Consider the following 22,341-nt stretch of genomic DNA (forward strand, 5'->3'; position numbering starts at 1 on the left):
GAAATATCCGATTTATGGAAGGAGGTAATAAACCTCAACGCGGTTCGCTCGCGACCAACATTACTAGCAGAAGACTTGACGCAACAAAGCGCCAATCTTAACTTAATAGTAAATAAGTTGGAAGATAAATATTATCGGTTTACTGAACGAAAACCAAAAATTACCCCCAAAACATTACAAAGAGTTCAGTTCACAAATGATCGAACCAGTAAATGATAAATCTTAAATTTGGTTTGCATCTCCGTCAGAAGAAATCCCTTAGGACCTGTCATATGAAGAACAGATAATATCCTATGAAAAAGGGAAAGGTTTTATTTGGTTGACAAATACCCACGAAAATGATATGACTACAATAAAAGAGGGAACATGTTTTGTTGAAATACAAGTTATTTCAGTGCGTGAATTACACAGGTGGAAAGATTCCAAAAGGAACTTAGTTAATAATACTAATGCCCCAAGCGACAGAAACCCCCTAACAAGATCCCAAATTTTTGAAAAATTTTACCTGGACCACGTCCACGACGCAGAATTAAAACAAAAAATATGTGAATTACTGTGGAATTTCAAGGATGTGTTTTCCACTTCTGAGGAAGATGTTGAACTGATACCGTTTTATGAACACTCTATCCAAACTAAAGGGTTGCCAATGGCAAAACAGCCCTACCGTATTCCCTACAAGCACAAAAATTGGTTAAAGAATAAAATCCATGAATTAGAAAGGAATAATATTATACGCCCCTGTGATATTAGTTCCAAAAAAGAACAATGATTTTAGACTCGTAGTAGATTATAGAACCCTAAATAAGCAAGTAGTTAGTGATAAACTTCCCCTTACTCGAATCGAAGAAGTCCTTGATTCGATCTCGAATAAAAATAAAATTTTTACCTTCCTGCTTCTTACGCAAGGATATCACCAGATAAGGATAGCAGATAATGACTTTTTTAAAGGAATGTATAAATTATAAAGGAATTTGTTTTAAGAGGTGGGAGGGGGAGTTTAAACAATATAATCCAATTTAAAAGGGTACTATAGGTGTACAACGATTCTCTTTCGACACTGGCTTGGAGTGTTTAAAATATTTCGTCCTTGTTGCAGGGCATAAACCTCTGTAAAGGAAAGTTAGTAAGCCAATTTTGGACGAGTTAATGGGCAGTTAATGGTGGTGGGGAGGGAGCTGAATTTCCTAAAATAAATTTTAACTGTTTAAAAGGGCAATGGTCAATTACACTTAAGGGGATTGAATTTTTGAAAGGGCAAATTAACATTTAAAGATTGGGGTTACAGTTCCAAATTTGGCTACTGTGGTACACACCTACAGTTCGAAATTGGCTACTTAAAAGATTGATCAAGTGGGCAGCTTCACTTACCTTTTTAGTATTATTAGTAAAGATTGTGGGAGCAGTGAAGATGTTAAAAGTAGAGTAGTCAAGGCTCAGGGTGTTTTTTCACGGTTAAAAAAAGTTTCAAAGAATAGGAAGATAAGTCTGCAAACCAAGATTAGAATATTAGAAGCTACAGTGATGACAGTAGTCAAATATGGCTCTGAAGCATGGACGCTTCGAAAAGCGGAAGAAGTTTTTCTAGATGTTCCGGAGAAATTACTTAAGGATTGTTCTGGGTACCCGGCTGACTGACCGTATTTCAAACAATAGGCTTTACGAAAAATATGGTTCATTACCGCTCTCTAGGCCTATAATGAAAGAAAGGTCGAGCTGGCTACGGCACGTTGTGCGAATGAAGGATTACCGATTGCCGAAGATTGTCCTTTTCGGCCGACCGTCTAGGGCTAAACGGAAAGCCGGTCGTCCTCGTCTGGGGTGGCAGGACGTCATAAGGAAAGATTTAAAGGAAATGGGAACTTTGTAAAAGGGTGTAAAAAGAGGATTTGAATAGATTAGGATGGAGAAGCGTGCGTAGTTGTGTCGGCCTCAGGCAGCTTGGGGCTGCGTTAAGTTGTTAGTAGTAGTCGTAGAAACGTATCTATTATTGCTATAGTATTTGGCAAGAATTTTATGACAAAATAAAGAAGATCGATCCAAAAATAAAATTCATACAGGGACTTGACATTTTTAGTAGTATTAATTTAAAAAAAATTCCTTAATACTAACAAACTTTTTTATCGAAGTAACAATTTTTTTCTTAACACTAACAAACTTTTACTTAACACTATCAAATTTCTCATAGAAGTAACAGGTTTTTTCTTAACAGTACCTTTTTTTTCTAATAGCACCAAGTTTTCCATCAAAGTTTTCAACATGAGCGCTCACGCTAACCTAAGTTAGATGAACCTAACTTAAACGAGAAATTTGATAGTGTTAACTAAAAGTTTTCTAGTATTAAGGAAAAGGTTGTTACTTCGATGAGACAGTTTGTTAGTGATAAGGAAAACTTGCTACTTTTAAGAGAAATGTGATATCGTAAACGAAAAATTGTTACTTCTAAAAAAAACTTTGGTATCTTTGACAAAAAAACTTGCTAGTTCTAACAGAAAAATTGTTATCACTGATGAAAAATTGTTACTGCTAAGAGAAATTGGTTATCTTTGAATGAAAACTTGGTGCTACTAGAAAAAAATGTTACTGTTAAGAAAAAACCTGTTACTTCTATGAACAATTTGATAGTGTTAAATAAAAGTTTGTTAGTATTAAGAACAAAGTTTTTACTTCGATGATGAAATTTTTTTACTTCTAAGAAAATTTGTTATCTTTAAAGGAAAACTTGCTAGATCTAACAGAAAGCTTGTTATAACTGACGAGAAATTGTTACTTTTAAGAGAAACTTGATAGTGTTAGGCAGAAGTTTGTCAGTATCAAGGCAAAAGTTGGTGCTTCAAAGAGAAAATTTGTTAGGGTTAAGGAAAAATTGCTACTTCAGACAGAAAACTTGTTATCATACACGAAAAATTATTTCTTCTAAGAAACATTTGGTATCTTTGACAGATAACCTGCTACTTCTAACAGAAAAGTTGTTATCGATGATGAAAAAACTGTTACTTCTAAGAGAAATTTGTTGTCTTTGACGGAACACTTGATGCTATACTAAAACAATTGTTAGTGTTAAGAAAGACCAGTTACTTCTAAGAGAGATTTGATAGTATTAGGTAAAGGTTTGTCAGTATTAAGGAAAACGTTGTTACTTCGATGAGAAATTTTTTTAGTGTTATGGATAACTTGCTACTTCTGGCAGAAAACTTGTTATCTTTGCTGGAAAACTTGCTAGTTCTAACCGAAAACTTGTTAAGACTGATGAAAAAATTGTTACTTCTAAGAGAAATTTTTTATCTTTGATGGAAAACTTGTAGCTATTAGTAAAATTTTTTACCGTTAAGAAAAATCTGTAACTTCTAAGAGGAATTTTATAGTGTTAAGTAAAAGATTGTTAGTATTATGGAAAAAGTTGTTACTTCGATGAGAAAATTTGTTAGTGTTAAGGAAAACTTGTTACTTCTGACAGAAAAGTTGTTATCACAAACGAAAAAAATTTTTACTTTTAGTAAAATTTGTTATCTTTGATGGAAAACCTGTTAGTTCTAACAGAGAGCTTGTTATAACTGACGAGAAATTGTTACTTCTTTGAGAACTTTGTTATCATTGACGGAGAACTTGGTGCTATTAGAAAAAATTTGTTACTGTTAAGAAAATACCAGTTAATTCTAAGAGAAATTGATAGTGTTAAGTAAAAGTTTGCTAGTATCAATGAAAAAGTTGGTACTTCGAAGAGAAAATTTGTTAGTGTTATGGAAAACTTGCTATTTCTGAAATAAAACTCGTTATAATAAACATAAAATTGCTACTTCTAAGAAATATTTGTTATCTTTGACAGAACTTGCTACTTCTAACTGAAAAATTGTCATCTATGACAAAAATTGTTGCTTTTAAGAGAAATTTTTCATCATTGACGGAAAAGTTGGTACTATTAGAAATTTTTTTTACTGTTAAGATAAATTTGATAGTGTTAAGTAAAAGTTTGTTAGTGTTAAGAAAAATGTTATTTCAATGAGAACAATTTGTTAGTGTTAAGGAAAACTTGCTACTTCTGACAGAAAACTTGTTATAATAAACAAAAAATTGTTATTTCTAAGAAAGATTTGTTATTTTTGCTGGAAAACCTTCTACTTATAACAAAAAACTTGTTATCATTGACAAAAATTGTTACTTTTAAGAGGAATTTGTTATCTTTAACGGAGAAGTCGGTGCTATTAGAAAAAAACAGTTACTGTTAAGAAAAACCTGTTACTTCTAAGATAAATTTGATTTTGTTAAGTAAAAGTTTGTTAGTATTAAGGAAAAATTTTGTTACTTTGATCAGAAAATTTGTTAGAGTTAAGGAAAACTTGCTGCTTCTGACAGAAAAGTTGTAATCACCAACGAAAAAAAATTGTTGCTTCTAAGAAAAATTTGTTATCTTTGCTGAAAAACTTTCTACTTCTAACAGAAAACTTGTTATCAGTGACAAAAAATTGTTATCAGTTACTTTTAAGAAAAAAAACCTGTTACTTCTAAGAGAAATTTAATAGTGTTAAGTAACAGTTTGTTAGTATTAAGGATAAGTTTGTTACTTCGATGAGAAGATTTGTTACTATTAAGAAAACCTTGCTACTTCTGACAGAAAAGTTGTTATCATAAACATAAAATTGTTACTTCTAAGATAAAATTGTTATCTTTGACAGAAAATTTGCTACTTCTAACAGAAAAATTGTTATCATTGACAAAAATTGTTACTTCTATGAGAAATTTGTTATCATTGAGGGAAAACTTAGTGTTATTAGAAAAATTTTTACTTTTAAGAAAATACCTGTTACTTCCAAGATAAATTGATAGTGTTAAGTAAAAGTTTGCTAGTATTAGGGGGGAAAAGTAGCTACTTTGAAGAGAAAGTGTGTTAGTGTTAGTGAAAACTTGCTACTTCTGACAGAAAACTTGCTATCATAAACGAAAAAAATTGTTACTTCTAAGAAAGTGTGTGTGTGTGTGTGTGTGTGTGTTTGGGTGTGTGTGTATGTGTGTGTGTGTGTTAGTATGTTTCAAATGCTAGAAGACGCTTACACTGATAATGACTGGTGTCGTAGGGGTAGAAAAACGTGATTATTGCTTATCGTTAAGAAACATTAAACCCAAGAATGCTTGGTGTTCCAGGGAAAAAATCATATTCCCTAACGTTCTTACAAAGCAAAAGGTAGGAAACGATATCGTCTTATCACTATGAAATATTAAAGCCCAGAAAGGCAGTGTATTCAAAGAAAAATCATAAGGTACTTATCTACATGATAGAGTGAACCCTAGACCTCCGGACCGAGTCATAGAAATCAAGACCATAGCATCGAAATTGTGATCAAAGTGTAGAAATCATGGTCAACTTCTAAGCAATCATTAGCCAAACAATGAAACCCTGACAATTTCATAAAAACAATATGAGCAAACTATAGAAACCAGGAGTAACCCTAGAAATCAAGACCACCGTAAAAATCAAGGGCAAAGTGTAGAAATCGCGGTCAACCTATAACATCATTAACAAGACAAGGAAAGCCCGAGAAGTGTTTTAAATACTCTGTGGGCGTGAATTGCATTGGAGTAACATGATCTAGCAATGAAATATTGAGCACCCGTAGTTCAAATGAAAAAAAAACAAGAAAAAAAAAACAAAGGTTGTTTAGTTTAGATTCCAGAAGTTTATTTTCGGAATGAAAAAGGTTGAAAATGTCCCCGAGGGTTGGTGTCATGTGGAGGGCTGGTGCCGGTGTGAAAACAGTGCGGTAGCGCCATTCCGCTCTGGGCCATAAGTATACTTTTTAATGGTTTCGGTATCTATTCTTCTTGCAAGATGAGCCGCTTATCTTCAAACCTCTCCCATTAGGTGTTATTGCTTAAGATTTGCACCTCCGTTAATACACAGCACCCGCGTGTTTGCCGTGCTCGGGGGGATTCCCCCATGGGGTCCTTTTAGTCTAGCTTGTGAGATACAATGGGGTCTATCATATTAGACCTGATCACGGAAACCCTGGGGATCTTCCAGAAAAACAATGTACAAAAAAATGGCTAGGATAGAATAAATAAAATAGAATAAATAATAGACTGCGTGGAATCCGGGGTGGTCTGCAAGGGGTGGGAATCTTGCCAGGGGGGGAATCTTGCCTGGGTGGGGAATCTTGCCAGGGTGGGAGTCTTGCCAGGGAGGAAATCTTGCCAGTTGACCGCTAGAAACAGGGATGATGTGACATTAGAGGGTTGCCGTAGAAATTGTATGATATTTTCCCTATTTTTACTATTTTTTAAGTTATCTCAAGCAATACCGTTTTTAACGTCCTCTATCGCCTAGCCAAAGCCCGGATTCCGTCCCTGGAACGAGTTGACACTGACCAAACTCCCCCGCAGTGCGCGGGATGGGTGGGAGCATGAATTTCTCGAAACAGAATTTTCCCGCCTTTTCGTGTTTTGATATTTTTGCTGAAAAATGTCCCCTGGGTTGCATGAAGGCTGAGACAAAGGGAGCTGAGGCAAAAATAGGAGATTCTGTTGAGCGTGGATTCAGTTAAACGGGATTCAGACGCATGGTTATAAAATATGGTCTCATTTGCATCTACATCGGAAGGGTGGGGTTAAACAGAGGTTTAGTTGAACGGGGGTTATGTTAAATGGGTTATGTTGCACTAGGGTTGATACACTTATGGCTATAAATGCAATATGCTTATCCTTCCCATTTATTGAAAGTCCAAGCTAAAAGTTAAATGTTTTTAGAAATTCTGCAAATCTATGGGAATATTGAATCTCCTGTTTCAGAGGCGGGAATGCCGTATGAGGGACATTCATTTCTAAAAGGTACTGCTAATGCTATAAAAATAAACTGATAACATAGACATTTATTTTAGCCAAAAAAGACTGTCTCTTCAGTACATGGGGTTTTCAAGTGAATTGTGGCATAAAACTAGCATTCTAGCCAACGGAATCTCGAAAAGCTGAAAGTTAAATGTTTCAGAACTAGCATAAATCTGTACAGATATTAAATCTCCTGTTTCAGAGATTGGAATGCAGTACAAGTCACGTTCGTTTCTAAAAGGTACTGCTAATGCTATAAAATAAATTGATAACATAGATATTTATTTTAGCCTAAAAAGACTGTGTCTCTTCAGTACAGGGGTTTTCAACTGAATTGTGGTTTAAAAGTATCATTCTAGCCAAAGGAATACCAAAAAGCGAAAAGTTGATTGTTATAGAATTACGATAAATCTATACAGATATTGAGCCTCCTGTTTCAAAGGTGAGAATGCCGTATGAGGCACATTCGTTTTTAAAAGGTACTGCTAATGCTATAAAATAAACTGAAAAACATTGACTTTTATTTCAGCCAAAAATGAGCGTATCTCTTCAGTACATGGCGTTTTCAAGCGAATGTGGCATAAATATATCATTCTAGCCAACGGAATACAGAATCTAAAAGTTAAATGTTTTAGAACTAGCATAAATCTATACAGATATTAAATCTCCTGTTTCAGAGGTGGGAATGCCGTATGAGGCGCAATCATTTCTGTTGGGACCTTTGGCCCCTTTTGTTTCAGAAAAATGTGCTTTTTATGAATTTAACTTCATTTATGTTAAATATCTAAATCCCTGGAAAGCTTATATTACGATGTATGAAGAATCCATTAATTAGCAAGCGTCTGAAAAAGCCAGTTGAGCGATGACTCATACAACTTAAATTTACAGCTTGAAAAGCTTCAAAGGATGCTGGGAGTTTAATTTGATTCGGCCATTCATCGCCTTTGGTCAGAGGTGCGTGCGCAAGCTCGCGTCTTAATGTGTATTCGTAAGTAAGATTTTTTTTTACTTAAGTAAGATTTTTTTTATACTTCCTTTTGTAGTGTGACTGAATACAGTAAGATTTTTTATACTACATAATCTTTGACTTTTTAGCCTAGGTGGAGTCCAAGGAGATAGTTAGAAGTATTACCGGTAACCCAGGACGGGTACCCTTGGCCTTAAAGTGGCCCCTGGGACCATTCGATCACGCTATCGTACCCTAAGGCAGGGTATATTGTAAATCGGGCACTGACATACCTGATAGATAAGGAACCATTGGGGTAAGTGCGGGCATCACAATAATATTTGGGCCGACAAGGGGCTTCTTCTCCTCTAGTAAGTGGCATAGCAACATTTTTGTGCCATTTTTGCACCAATAAGTGGTGAGCCCTGTACCTTAGACCCTCAATACTGGTGGCATTGTAACCTACCAGTATAATACTGGTGGCAGCAAGAAAAGGACCTATTAACAGCATTAATAGTAAAAGAATTCCGCGCTTTCGAAGAGATAAATTAATTTAGCCTAAAGAGTAGCCTATTGTGATTATATATAGAGAGAAAAAAATACAGAATCAAATAATAGAATTATGAAGGTATATAATGGGCTGTGGCTTATTAGACAAATATAAAAAAGAATAACGTGAAATTAATGAGTTGAGTTTACAGAGGGGGAATCTCCGTATTAAAAAGTATTACAGGGTTTAAGGACGGATAAGAAAACGTTGAAAGTTGGGTTATTATTTGAGTGAATTGGCGGACTTAGATATAATCTTTAGTGACGAAGGTTAAAAGAGTATTGAGGACGGCAAATTAGGGGAATTTGTCAGTTTGTGCACACATTGGACAAGGAAGGCGGGAGGCACCTGTCCTATTGAGTAATCTGCCTAGGAGGAGATTATATTTGGAATACGAGTATCCAGGGAGGATACGTGATTTGTTTTAAACAGGGACAGTTCCCCTGTTTGAGTTTTAGTCCAGCCAATTCTCTAGTGGAATATTCGCGCGGTTTTCCAGTTTACTTTCTCGTCCAACCCCTCTTAATTCGTTTTTCGGAGATATATTTCACTCGCGTAAAACTGCTTGTTGTGAAAGAATTCGTTAATCACTAATGAAGTCTAATAAGAGATAATATAATCGGAAAGAAATATACGCAGTAAAATGACGGGGTACGAAATAAAGAAGGAAGAAATAATATGTGAAAAAACAAGGCAAACTCACCCCTCAGAGGCTGTGCCAAATGAAGGGGAGTTGCGGGCAAGAGAAAATACGGATAAAGAACGAACAGATTCAGAAAATGAATTAAGAAGAAATAATGACAGACAGAATTTTGAAATAATGTTGGACAGAGATAAGATTAAATCATGACCGAGAAGAGTGAGTGAAGCCCACAGAAAAAATAGGAAAATAGAAAGAAAGGCTAATATTAAGGCCTTTGAGAGAGAGCACCAAGAATATAAGGAAAAAATAAAGGCTGAGAAAGATGAAATTAGACTGAATAGAAAAGAGGACAAAAAGGCTAGAGTAGCCTATAAAGAAAGAACCAATACGGATAGAGAACGAAAAGATTCAGAAAATGAATTAAGAAGAAATAATGACAGACGGAATCAAAGTAGTCCGAGTAGAAGGAGCGGTGTTGAATCGAGATCCAGCAGGAGCTCGCGAAAAAGCACTCAAATAGATACGGCACAGCAACTATAAAATTTCATGGAGAATGACAGATTAGCCAGAGAACGAAAAGAGGAGGAAGATAGAAAAGAAAGAGAGAAAGAGAGGATAGCCAGAGAACGAAAACAAGAGGCTGATAGAATAGCCAGAGAACGAAAGGAAGAGGCAGATAGAGAGGATAGAAGAGAACTAATGCAAGTAATTGCAGGGAGAAATTTCCAAACGTATGAGAGAACCGCATGGGTTAGAAGCCCGGAAAAATATACAACTTCGTTGACAACGGGGGAAGGTGGACCGGCCCATAAAACAAATTGGGAAGCTGTCGGAAAAACGAAATACTTGATACGCGTGTTCAAAATGTTGATAATCCACAAAAATGCGATGAAATATTAGAAATATTAGTTAGAAATATTACCGGTAACCCAGGACGGGTACCCTTGGTCTTAAAGTGGCCCCTGGGACCATTCGATCACGCTATCGTACCCTAAGGCAGGATATATTGCAAATCGGGCACTGACATACCCGATAGATACGGAACCGTTGTGGTAAGTGCGGGCATCTCAATAATATTTGGGCCGACAAGGGGCTTCCCCCCTCTAGTAAGTGGCCGAACAACATTTTTGCGCCATTTTTGCACCAATAAGTGGTGAGCCCTGTGCCTTAGACCCCCAATAATTTCTAAAAGGTACTGCTAGTCCTATAAAATAAACTGATAACATATACATTTATTTATCCAAAAAGACTGTATCTCTTCAGCACAGGGGTTTTCAAGCGAATTGTGGCATAAAACTAGCATTCTATCCAACGGAATGCCGAAAATCTAAAAGTTAAATAAATGTTTTAGAATTACGATAAATCTATACAGATGTTGAACCTCCTGTTTCAGAGGTGGGAATGCCGTATAATGCAAATTCGTTTCTAAAGTCTATCATTGATTTGAAACTAGGGGAATAACGCCTTTTCCAGCCTTTATTTTATCGCGTTTTTTAACTTAATTTGTTTGAAATAATAAAACTTTTATAAGTAATTTCTGTGTTTTCAAGATGTATACTTTAGCACAAGTAAGACATGCATTTCCCTTTATTAATATCTTGAGAGTAAGTGTCTCCTGGAGCGTGGGAGAGTAATACGTCATTCTAGTGTTTGCCAAAAATGGGGAATCTTAGCTGTCATGCAATAGGTTAAGTTTAGAATATGGTTGCAGATACAAAATAATGTGAATAGCAGTTTAGTCTATCAAGTTAAGGCACAAAGCCATTGGAGGGGAATGATCTTACGAGTCCTGGCGGGGTCAAGAACTATAGAAAAAAAAGAAAAATATGAAATGTGTTTCGAGCGAAAAATGAAACGCCGAAAAATGTCTTGAGGTTTTTGGGCAAAAATGTCAAAATGGTATTATCTAGCAGCGATGGATGCGCCATCCATGCGTAAGATACGCTGACCTTACAAAAAGTGTGTACCGCCATTAAGTAAATGAAAAAAAAAAACGCTTTGGGGTTTTCAGACGAAAACAAAACTTATTACGTAACAGTGTTACATAATCATTACGTAAGGTGTGAGCTGTCGTTACGTTACAAGGGGGGGGTTCCCTCATGGGTTTCTGTGGCGGATTTACATAAAATTGCGTCAAGCATATTAGATCTGACGGTTTGAAACGGGATAAGTTGTACGACGTCATTGGAGTCCAGAGGGGTGTGTCGTGACCACATTGTGTAAGTGTGACGGCTTGAGAGGTTTGTAGCTCCAATTATCCGAGCCTTTAAAGCACATGGGTGTTTGGCGTGACGTCAGAGGGCTCTGCTTGAAATCCATTGCTAATTTCCCTATCTGTGTCGTGACGTCAGAGGGCTTCGCTAGAAACAGCTGATCGCATTGTAGAGGTGCGAGGAGTTCGCCCTATTAATTTTCCTATTATTTGAACTTGTGTATTATCCCGAGCATATTCCAAGTAATTGGAACACCTGGGAATCTTGCCTAGAAACAAGGCTCTCACAGAAATACACAGGGGCATGTCGCGGGACGTCAGAGGGCGTGTTGCAGAAATCCTACGGAAAAAGGGAGGGCATATCCTAGAATCAATGGAGGGCATGTGCTCAGAATCTTACCAGCTGGGAGGAATGTTTATACAAGATTCCATACAAACGTCTATGGTTTTTAATAGAAAAACATTGTGGGGGAATAGAAACAGGGAGTGGCATTGGCTAGTAACTCCATTTATTATCAAACATATCCAAACCAAAAACCATCAACCAACAAAAACATCCAAGAAACATAAGTGCTGAGGGGGATGCTGAACTAAATCAAAAGGTACTATGTGCATTCAGGTCAAAGGGCGTCTCTGCATTATCTCAGGAATAGCTAAAGGTGAGTTATAACTTTCAGAGGATTTAGAGGTGGATGTTCAATTAAATCAGAGGACACTATTGGCATCCAGGTTGTCAAAAGGAATTATCAGCAAAATCTTAGGAACAGTTAAGAGTATTAAGCTGAAGCTTTCAGGGAATGTTGAATGAAACCAAAAGCCATTATGTGCATCCAGGTTTCAAAATGGCACGTCTACAAAATTTCAGGAGCGGCTAAGGGTATTATGTTGAAACCAAAGATCATGAATTAAATGAAGACACTATTAACAATCAATTTGTCAAAACGGCGTATGTTTTACATATCTGGAATGGCGTATCTGGAATATTTCACAAAATATTAAAAAAACCATATATTTTTTACTTTGTGTAACCAGGGCCAGAATTACAGTTTTGGCACTTCTAGACCCAAGCGGTTTTGCCGCTTTGCTTTTGCGAAACGTTCAGAGAAATCCTCGAAAGGTCCGAGATAGTAGGAGCACTGAAAAGAATGCAACGGATGAGCCAAATAAATGAAAGAGAGTAAAGAGAGAGGTGATAACGAACTCTTAGATGCCATTCTTGGGAGACACCTGACAGTTTATAAGTGGCCACGAAATTCCTGTGTCGTTTAAAATCACTTTCCTGTGAACAGGCAGCGCGGCGGCGGAGTGCACCAGGCACTTTGACGATAAATCAAGCAGTCAATACAGTTTTTGTTAAGAAAAAAATCACTCAGTGATAGTTTATTGCGCCCCTAGGCCCGGGCCTAGTGGGCCTGTTGGTAAATCTGTGTCTGTGTATAAGCAAAAAAGCTCTGGAAGTTTGCTTAAGTTACGCTTGCAAAAAAGTACTTAAGACCACACTCAGGCAAAGTAATTTGTTTTGTGTAAAATTCAAATGTTTCATGGGAATTAATTAGGTTAAAATTTAATTAGAGGCATAACAGCCATGGCTTTCACTTTCGAATCTTAAAAATCGGGGACAAATCGTAAGAACTCGGGGAGTTTTAAGGGACAAATCTTCAAGATTCGGGGAATTTTCGGTGAAAAAAACAAAATGGAAATTCGTTGCGAAAATTTGGGAGCCAAAATTGGTTTTAGCTTCGTTTTCAGGCTTAAGCAGGGCTTAGATTCAGGTAGTAATTAAGCATTTTACAGAATAGGTTTTAGAGCCAAAGCACGGGATTGGAAACCATAGCTGAAAACACTTATTGATGACATTGCGGCAAAAAATTCAAATTTGTTTTAAAATTAAAAAATAGGCCGAATTACGCTCTGAAACTCCGTTGCTTTAGGTTTTACAATATCTTTGTTGCTTTATTCTCTAAGCCCGAAAATGAGACTTTTATGTTACTTATTTTCAGAAAGATGACAAAAATAAAGTGCAGAAAGGCAATAATCGCACACAGAGCAATAAAATGTGCAATTATTTCTCCAAATTAATGACTATTCTTCGGCAAGTAGACATGAACTTACACCTGGAGTTTAATAAAAAAAAATTCACCTGAAAGTGAGGAGCAGCATTAATGGACCAGAATTGCAAAGTGCTTGAAGGTGACCCAAATGCAGTCTGGAAGTATATTAAAAAGAAAAGGAGTCCGAAATCTCGCAAAGAAGAAATTTTTCCAAGTGAAAGTGATTGGAATAAATATTTCACCGACGAATTCTCACCGCCGAACAAGGCTCTCGAGGAAGAGTTCGAAAAAGAGCTCGACTCCCTCCTAGCGTCAAATGAACGAAGTGTCGGGTTCGTTGTGACTGTCTCTAGTATCCGTCATATGCTATCTAAACTGAAAAAGAAGTATTCTCGAGGTGATGATAATATTTGTGGAATGCATCTGGCTATTGGGGGTGACAGTGTGTTAAATCACCTTGCTCTTATGTACCAGATGATCTTTACCTGCGGTCTGGTCCCCGATGTTTTCTGTGTTGGCGTCGTTACACCAGTTCCCAAAAAAGGGAATGATCCCAGGAACTGTTCATCATACCGCCTCATAACTGTTGCGCCGGTATTCTGCAAACTCATGGAAATGCTTGTTTTTGGTGACCTAAGTGAAGCTTGTTATACTCCCGATTCGCAATTCGGGTTTAAGAGTGGTACTAGTCGCGAGCATGTTCATTCGTTGATAGCTAATCTTTTGCTCAGTGCTCACGATAATAATGATACACTTGTTCTAGCAAGCCACGTTGTGCGTATAGCATTTGACTCCGGTATCCACGCACATATACTTAGTTCTGCTTGTAAACGCGGAGTTGACCGTTCGGTTGTCGTTGTATGGAGGAGCATGTATAGGAGACTGTGAGGGAAGATTAAAGTCCCCACTCATCGCGGTATGGTGGTATCCACCGTAGTTATACCTGTCCGTAAAGGTATCCGGCAAGGCTCCATTACTTCCCCTCCCTATACAACAACAGTATTATCGTCCCTCAAGAATCTGCCAAAACGTGCTGCATATATCTAGGTATAGACGTGTCGCTCATCAATTACACTGATGATATACTTAACGCAAGTAGGTCTGTTTCAAGGGTTGAGGATAACTACAATATATTGAGTGATGAATATGGTAAGATTGGGCTAGCTTTTAACGCTGCCAAAAGTGAAGTAGTTTTTTTTCGTCGCAACGTGAAAGATTCGACCCCAATTAGTGTGCTCCTAGGCGATACTGGGGTGAGCTCAAAACCTTCTCTCACTAATCTTTGACTGCCGATCACTTCATATCTGCGGTCTACTCGTGACGCACTTGTTGAGCATTTTTAAGAAAAGGCACACAAAGCATACGGACTACTCCTACCCTGCAAACGTATGTATAACCGCCATATACTCGGAAGGCTTTATTCCTTGTTCGTTATCCCGCATGTTCTGTCACTCTCGCCGTTTTGGTCTTTTTTAAACGAATCAGATAATCACTCATTCCGTAGGGTTTACTATAAATATTCAAAATATTTGTTAAGTGTTACGCCCTAGGAGAGAAATTCAATAGTTTAGAAAAATTAAAGCGTTGCGGACCCGACTACTGCAGCTACTGAGCGAATCGTCTGATTTCGGCGTTCGCTCAATCCTGATCATGATATGTACCGAGCTATCGTAGGCTAGTTTGAATACAAGTTTAGTATGCTGTATATAGATTGTTATTGAAGTCTTATTGTTTCTCTTATTGCGTTTTCTTTTTCTCTTTTTTTTTCTTTTTTTTCAATACTCCGTTGTGTAACCTTGTGTTATTTATGATGGGAAATAAAAACCATTCATTCATTCATTAAAAATTAAAACGAATAGAAACAATAACATAATAAGGGGAATTGCCCCATCTAAACACCCGACTATTCACGCTGAAGTTTTTTAGTAGTTAAGCTTCTCATTGTTCTATTTAAACGACAATTGTGTTTCGGCAGTCGTTTTTACAGAATCGGGACTAAGTTCAAACTTAATCGTAAAAAAAGAGGTATTGAAGAGGGGACAACCCTTTTCATATATGTAATTTTTTGTTCGTTTCAATGTTGCCCCTTAAGCGTACTTTCAGATGAAGAAAAAAACTTTTTTATTTTATTCCAAATGTTTTTTAATGCCAGGAAATCCTGCTCCACCTCCACAGAAAAATCCCTCCTCTCCCTGAAAAGATCGTCTAGACAATTCAATCCCGTCAAAAATTTTATCCCGGACAATTACCCTTAACATCTCCACGCTTAGGATTGGATCGACAAAGAGAAAGTTAAAATAAATGAAAAGAAATTTATTCAGGAATTCTGGCTAATCCCCCCAGCTTAAAATTTCCCTTCAAAATTTCATCCCCCGGAAACCTTCCCCATGGAATATTCTCCCTGCGGAGAATTCTTCCACAGAAAATTCAGTCCTTTACCCGAAAAAAGTATGCATACTTCTCAATAACACACGATATACGTAAACAATGGACAAATTTTATATTTTCAACACCTTTCCCCAGGGTCTTTGGGAGGTCAAATTAACTCCAAAGACAAATTTATTGGGTCTCTAAACTATGCTGAAGAAAATGGATACGGTATCTCTAAATTTTGATCAAACGATTCTAGGAGGAAATGGGCATGGAAGGGGGCATAATTGCAATCCACATGGAAAAAATATATCTTCTGGGAAAGTCCATATTTTTGCACATAGGAGCTTAAACTGTCTACAGTTGCGTTCTTTGATACATTGAATCTGATGGTGTTATTTTCGTTAAGATTTTTTGAGATTTTTTAGGGAGTGTTTCCCCCTTCTTCAAAAATCAAGCAAATTTTCTCAGGCTCGTAGTCTTTGAAGACTAATACTGAACTTAATGAAACTTATATACTTGAAATCAGCATAATAAGCCGATTCTTTTGATATATCTATTAGTATCAAAATTCACGTTTTTAGAGTTTCGGTTAGTATTGAGCTGGGTCACTGCGTACTTACAGTTCATCGCCACTAACTGTTTGAACACATGTGAACTGTATATACCAATAGCAATTTTTCATTAAGTCATTAATTTCTGTAATTCATTAATAATATTGAAAAAAAAAATATTATTTGCGGTTTCTAGATAGGTAAGTTAAATAGACAAAATTCAACCTATAAGTAAGGGGCAATATTAAAACTTAAAACAAACAGGAACTAAATTAAAAAAAGTAAATTTAAGCTTAAATTAAAAAGGGAATTTTTACGACAACTGACGCATTATTGGTTTTTCATGCTGATTCTAAAGTTCTAGGTGTTTAGACCCCTCCCCCCCTCGGAAAATACCATTGCGGAAAAAAATACCCCTATCCCCCCAAAAAAACCACCCACATAAAATACTCCCCCGCTGAAAATTCCCACCCTCCCTGCAGAAAATGCCCCCCCGGAGCAAACATGTTTTTATTTTTTTGCTTCTAATACGCTTTCCTTTCTTTTGGTTACCTCATAATTACTATATAGTCACCGATTAACCCTCACCCCTGCTGCCGTCCATGCTCCAAATATATTACTTATTGCAGTCTTATTTTATATCAGCCCAGCAAATGCCTGGACATGATAGCTATAGGCTACAAATCATAAAAAAGTTACTTATTCTTTTTCTTCACACTACCATTATTTGGCATTATTAACCAACGGTTCTATCTTAGGATTAGCCTTCATACAGGAATACTAATTGTTCAAGCATTAGAATTTGTAAAGGTAGGCCTAGATATTTAAATAAACTTACTAAGTTATCCCTAATTTGAGCAGAATATATTTTGCGTTAAATATCCTTCACCTAACTAACAGCTTTGGAAGACCGTAAAAAGATCCTAAAACTGCAGTTTAAAATATTATGTCCCCTAAAAATATTACACAGGTGAAGGAACCAGAATAATAGTTGTGAGGGGAATGAAAGGTGAATACGTTTGAGGATAAAAGGTGGTATGACAAATACAATCCTCAGATAAAAAAAGAAAAAAACTTAATTTTTACCCACCGAATGAAACAAAAATTTAAAGGGTAAGAATTCCTGGCAAGAAGATCAATTCCTTCAATATTTTATGCGTTCAATCATTAGGTATTAAAAATTAACACAGGATGTCCAAAACCAAAAATAGCAAAAGAAAACAAAATTTAAAGTTACGATTTGGCTTTTTTAAAACAATTTTCCTTAGAAGTTTAATTTCAAAACCCAAAATCCAACTCAACGTTTTTAAACAACTTCAAGTATAATTCTTGGCTAATTTTGTCAAGATTGTCTTGACTACGAATGATGTAAATGTAAGAATCTTATAGCATTGGGAATTCTGCATTCGAAATGGTTTAATCTAAATTCAGAAAAAATGATACTTTTGTGAACATATGAAGAACCGCCTATAGGCCTACTTAAATTGTATCGGTCTGGTTTTTATGCAAAGTAACACAGGAGATAAAAACTAACGAACAGGAGAGTAGTGAAAAATTATAGTATGTAAAGTAATAATTGCTTGGGATAGTCACTGGAGGTGGCACCATGATTGGGTGATTCTCGGGGAAATTTCAGGGATTCGGGGAACAAATTTTTTTTGGGGGGGAAACACATAGATTTTCGGGGAAATCCCCAAAAATTCTTAATGCTGATTCTTAAGCCCTGATAACAGCGCAAATAATACTATTGAGATGCTAAGAAATCACGAGACACAAAATGAATAAATTATTTTCTAATTTATTTTTGCAAACGGCCGTCATCAGAAAACGACACATCCAATCTTTAGTAGCCAGAATACAAAATAATATAAAAACCTTCCAATCATGGAATTTAAATATCTTCAATAAATCTCTTGTAATAGGTGTTCAGCGAGGCTTGATGCTGAGCCGTGTTTTCTGTCTTCATAGCCTCACGGATTGCCATTGTAGCGTAGCTTGATGCAGGGAGACTGAATTCCATTATGACGGCTTCAAATTGACCATCTACAAAAATCACATTATCAGACTTAGTCTTTATCTAAAGAAACACTTCAAAGTAGCTATGGAACAACATAGATAGAGAGAGAGACAGAGAAAGGGCGGGGGGAGAGATAGCGAATTTTAAGATAGGCAAAAATAAACAAACAAAAAAAAACAGCATCAGCTCAGCGGCCAAGAAGTAAGAGCAAAGTAAGAGCGAAGAGTCAATCCACCCAAGAAGTAAAAAGCCTGTCTGAGGGGAAGATAAATTACCCATGCTACAACGATACAAGAATGATCGTGTTAACCAATCAGGTCACTTTTGCCTTTCTTTAAATTTGAACCTTGTGCATAATCTGTCACACTTATATATGTTATAAAAATAAACCAAAACCTCAACCCCATCCAAGAACAAAAACAAATTTAAAAAGCTTACGTACTTAGAAGAAATTTCTTTAATTATTTTCTTAAATAAAGAAATGCTACCAATATAAATTTTCTTTTAGATTCTGATCAAGATGGTTCCGAGTTTGATACCCCCATGAAGGATAGAAAACATCAACCCCACTGAAAAGACTAATGAGGTATTAGCATTGATGGCAAGGTGTATACTATATTATAGCTTAAATATGAACAAAAGTGCATAGTGGGGAATCAGAAAGCATCATTAACGCCCATATACTCTTTCTGATAGAATGAGTATATTACTTGTGTCTATAGCTTGTTACTCCTTGCTCTTTCAAGGCCTATTCACACTGAGATTTTACTAATGCCAAATTTCAAAGTTTACCTTTCCGTAGATTTATAATCTAGAATTCACATAAATACTTCTTAAAAAATTAGGAAAAATAAAAACTCAATTTAAAAAAAAAAATACCACCATATGCAGCTCTGCAGTTTTATTAACAGTGGGCATCGAACTAAAAAAAAAACGTAAGTGTAAATCACCAAAAAATTAAGCAAATGACGTGTGGAACCAAACAGCTTAAGAAGATATAGCTTTCATTTAAAGTGTGGTCATTGAAGGTCAGAATTCACATTTCCAGGACCCAGTATTAGCTAATGCTAATACTGGGCATTAGCCATTGTAATTGATAATTCAAACGCTGAAATCAACTAATACCGTAATCTCATATCTCATTTAGCCTTTCCTTGTTTCGTCGTACAAAAGTTCATGAGCTCTGACGAGCTCTAGGCACTCCTCCTAATATTTCACTTTTTGTTTTCATTTTTTTTTCTATCTGGATAAGATTCGGGTATTGGCCAATTAGACAATTCTATGAAAAATTCTGATTGGCTTGGCAAACTTCGTGGCACAACAGTAGCGTTTTAAGCCCAGATCGATTGAAGTTCAGTTTTGGCTTAGTTCAGTTCTGACGCAAGCTAAACCCCTTTTGTTAACGGGTTGGATTTCAAACTGACTCTCGAAGTCAGGACTAACCAAATCTCGGTATAAATAAAATCTAATTGTGAATAGGCCTTTGGAAAATGTTGCGTCGATCACGTTTATTAGCGATTCTCGAACACCAAAATTACGTCGATGACAGCCCGAAGAAAATACCGTGAGTTTTTCTTTAAAATTTCACAAGCCTTACACACCGCCACCCTATAGACCAATTATAATCCTTCATATTTGGCCATAATCCTATAGGCCCAATATATGATATAATAATTTATACCCTTCATCCTGAAATGGCTCAATCCTACAAATTCAGCCAAAAGAGTAGAGGTAACTTACATAAGTAGAAACTGACAATAGTGTCGACAAAAAAAGCCTCAGCGGCTTTTTTGTGAACGGCGTGGGTGTGATAGCCTGCATATTTATGTCCCCCCTTCCTTTTTACGAAATAAATCGAGCTGCAAGCAAAAAACAAGTGCACAAACTTGGGCAGTCCCAGCTGTTACCAGTCAAGGATTCAACACTGGAAAGCCCCTTTTTTTAGGCAGCACTACGGACCCCATTCCTCCCTCATTAATTACCCCTCATTACCCTACCTCCCTATCTGTTACAAAGCAACATGCCCCAGGCATTTTCTACCCGAAAAGCCCCTCCAACCCGAAATTTTACCCACGACCAGTCAAATCATCATCACAGACGTTACTGCACCAAAACCCTCCCACAATCCCCTCTTACTCATATCCCTCCCAGTCACAAGCCCCCTTGCATACCCTACCCGCTCCATGTGCCCAAGATGTTGTTGACCGGTTCTGGCCTCCATCCGTCATTTGCAAAAGCAATTCCAACCTCCCTCCTCCCAGAAAGTTCCCACCCCACTTCCATTCCTCAGCACCTTCTTACCTTCCCATCTCCCCCTTTTCTCCCTACCAAAAATCATCCTGATTCAACTACTTCTTACCCTATATCCACGAAACCCCGCCTCCGGCCCATTCATTTTATCCCTCGTGCCCACCCTACCAGTGTGACTCAGGTCTGAGGCCTTTTGCATTTAATAATTGTCTTGTATTAAATCCTAATTGTTCGCAATTCCCGACAACTGAAAACAAGTCACACCTTCCTCATCATACTTCGTCTGTGTCCTCGCCCTTCCTTCCACCTCCAAATCCCCAAGGTAAATCCTTCTCTTACCCTACTTCTCCGCAGCATCATAATATCAAATTGAAACCCCACCCAGGAAATTCTGAAACACACCAAGTATCCCTGTCAAGATTCCCCAATTGGTTTGTTTTTCCTAAACTTTTAGTTACTGATGCTGAAAGTCTTAATTTTGAAAAGCTTACCAAACTCGAGGTGCTTTCAGAATCAAATCTAATCGATATTATAGCTATTACGGAAGTACAGTCCCATGACCCAGGGTCTCTGCGCCTGACACATTATTCAGAGTTTATTAAACTCCGTCCTTTAGACCACCCAATTGGAAAAAAGGTGGTGGTGTTTTGTTCTTTACTAAGAGTAACCTTTACCCAAAGGTTATTTGAGTCCTAGTTTATCGAGTATGATGAAATCCTCTGGCTAAGTATTAGACCAAAAGTTCTCCCTCGTCCATTTAATATTATTGCAAAATCTGTTTCCTAGTACTCCTCAAATCCAAATATTGAGTCAAAGCGTAAATCCATCCAGCAATTGCAGACAACTGATGATTTGTTATTTATAAATACCCCAATGGTGTTATCTTTTTTGTTGGTTATAAAACATACCTTAAATTGTATTATTTTTTCTCCTCAATTAAAGTTACGATATTGTTAAAAATACCCACGACTAGGGTAAATATCTCTCTTGATGTTATTTTAACTAATATGTATAATTTTTACAGCCCTCCCTCAGCTTTGCCTCCATTAGGTGGGAGTTATCATTTTTCGAGTCTTTTATCCCCCTCCTCAAATTTTAAGCATTCTTTCTCAATAACTTATGGCAGTTATCGCCCTCTTCAAAATTCTAGTCTTCTTTTTTTTGGTATGTGGCTGAATACTGAAGATTGGTCCGATGTTTATAGTTTAAAAGATCTTGATGAGAAAATGGCTATGTTCGACAAAAAGCTAATTGACAAATATCAAATTTGTTTCCCTGAAAAAAAAATTTAAAAAGTGCTCCATTGATAAACCCTTTATTAACCAAACTATATTAAACACTAATTAGAACCAAATTGAAGCTTTTCAAAAATAGTAAACCAGATGAAGCCAATAAACTAAGAAAATCAATTAGAAGAGAAATTTGCAAATTGGCACGATCGTACTACAAAAATAAGGTCGAAGTATTGTTCACTAATAAACCAAAAAACTGGTATTCTGAGGTTAAAAAGTTGTGTGGCAGGAGGCTTGAACAGCTTAACTTCAATCTACCCGAGTCCCCTGATATTACTGCCAATAATCTCAATAAATTCCTCGCTTCCATTGTCCAGAGCCTTCCACCACTGTCCGACCGATTACCATCAGGAGCCGTTTCCCCTTCTTTACCCACTGTTTCCTCGTCTGAGATAGAAAGAAGAATTCAAAAACTAAGAAAGACAAGTAATTGTCCTTTGGATATCCCCTTTCCTCTTATTAGTGCCTTCGTTGATTTCTTGTCTAAGCCCTTGTCTTTCCTGTTTAACGAGATTACCGAGTCTGGGCAAATTCCTACAATTTGGAAACAGGGTTTCATAATCCCTTTGAAAAAGAAAAACGGAAAGCTTGGTTTTGAAGGCGTCCGGCCTATTACTCTTACTCCTATTTTCTCGAAACTTTA

At 36.8% G+C, this 22,341-nt stretch overlaps 1 protein-coding gene across 1 annotated transcript in view; it reads right to left on the reverse strand.

The window, feature by feature from the left end:
- Positions 1-17,925: 17,925 nt before the first annotated feature.
- Positions 17,926-22,341, reverse strand: part of LOC148954818 (pseudouridylate synthase 7 homolog) — a 36,446-nt gene continuing 32,030 nt past the window's right edge. The window contains exon 8 of the mRNA XM_089105224.1: positions 17,926-18,182. Within this exon, the coding sequence (XP_088961350.1) occupies positions 18,031-18,182 (152 nt within the window). The 3' untranslated portion in view covers positions 17,926-18,030. The remainder of the gene's footprint in view (positions 18,183-22,341) is intronic.

Source organism: Artemia sp. Qi Xiang Cuo, chromosome 2 (genome assembly GCF_049724085.1).
Source record: "Artemia sp. Qi Xiang Cuo chromosome 2, ASM4972408v1, whole genome shotgun sequence".
Lineage (NCBI taxonomy): Eukaryota > Metazoa > Arthropoda > Branchiopoda > Anostraca > Artemiidae > Artemia > Artemia sp. Qi Xiang Cuo.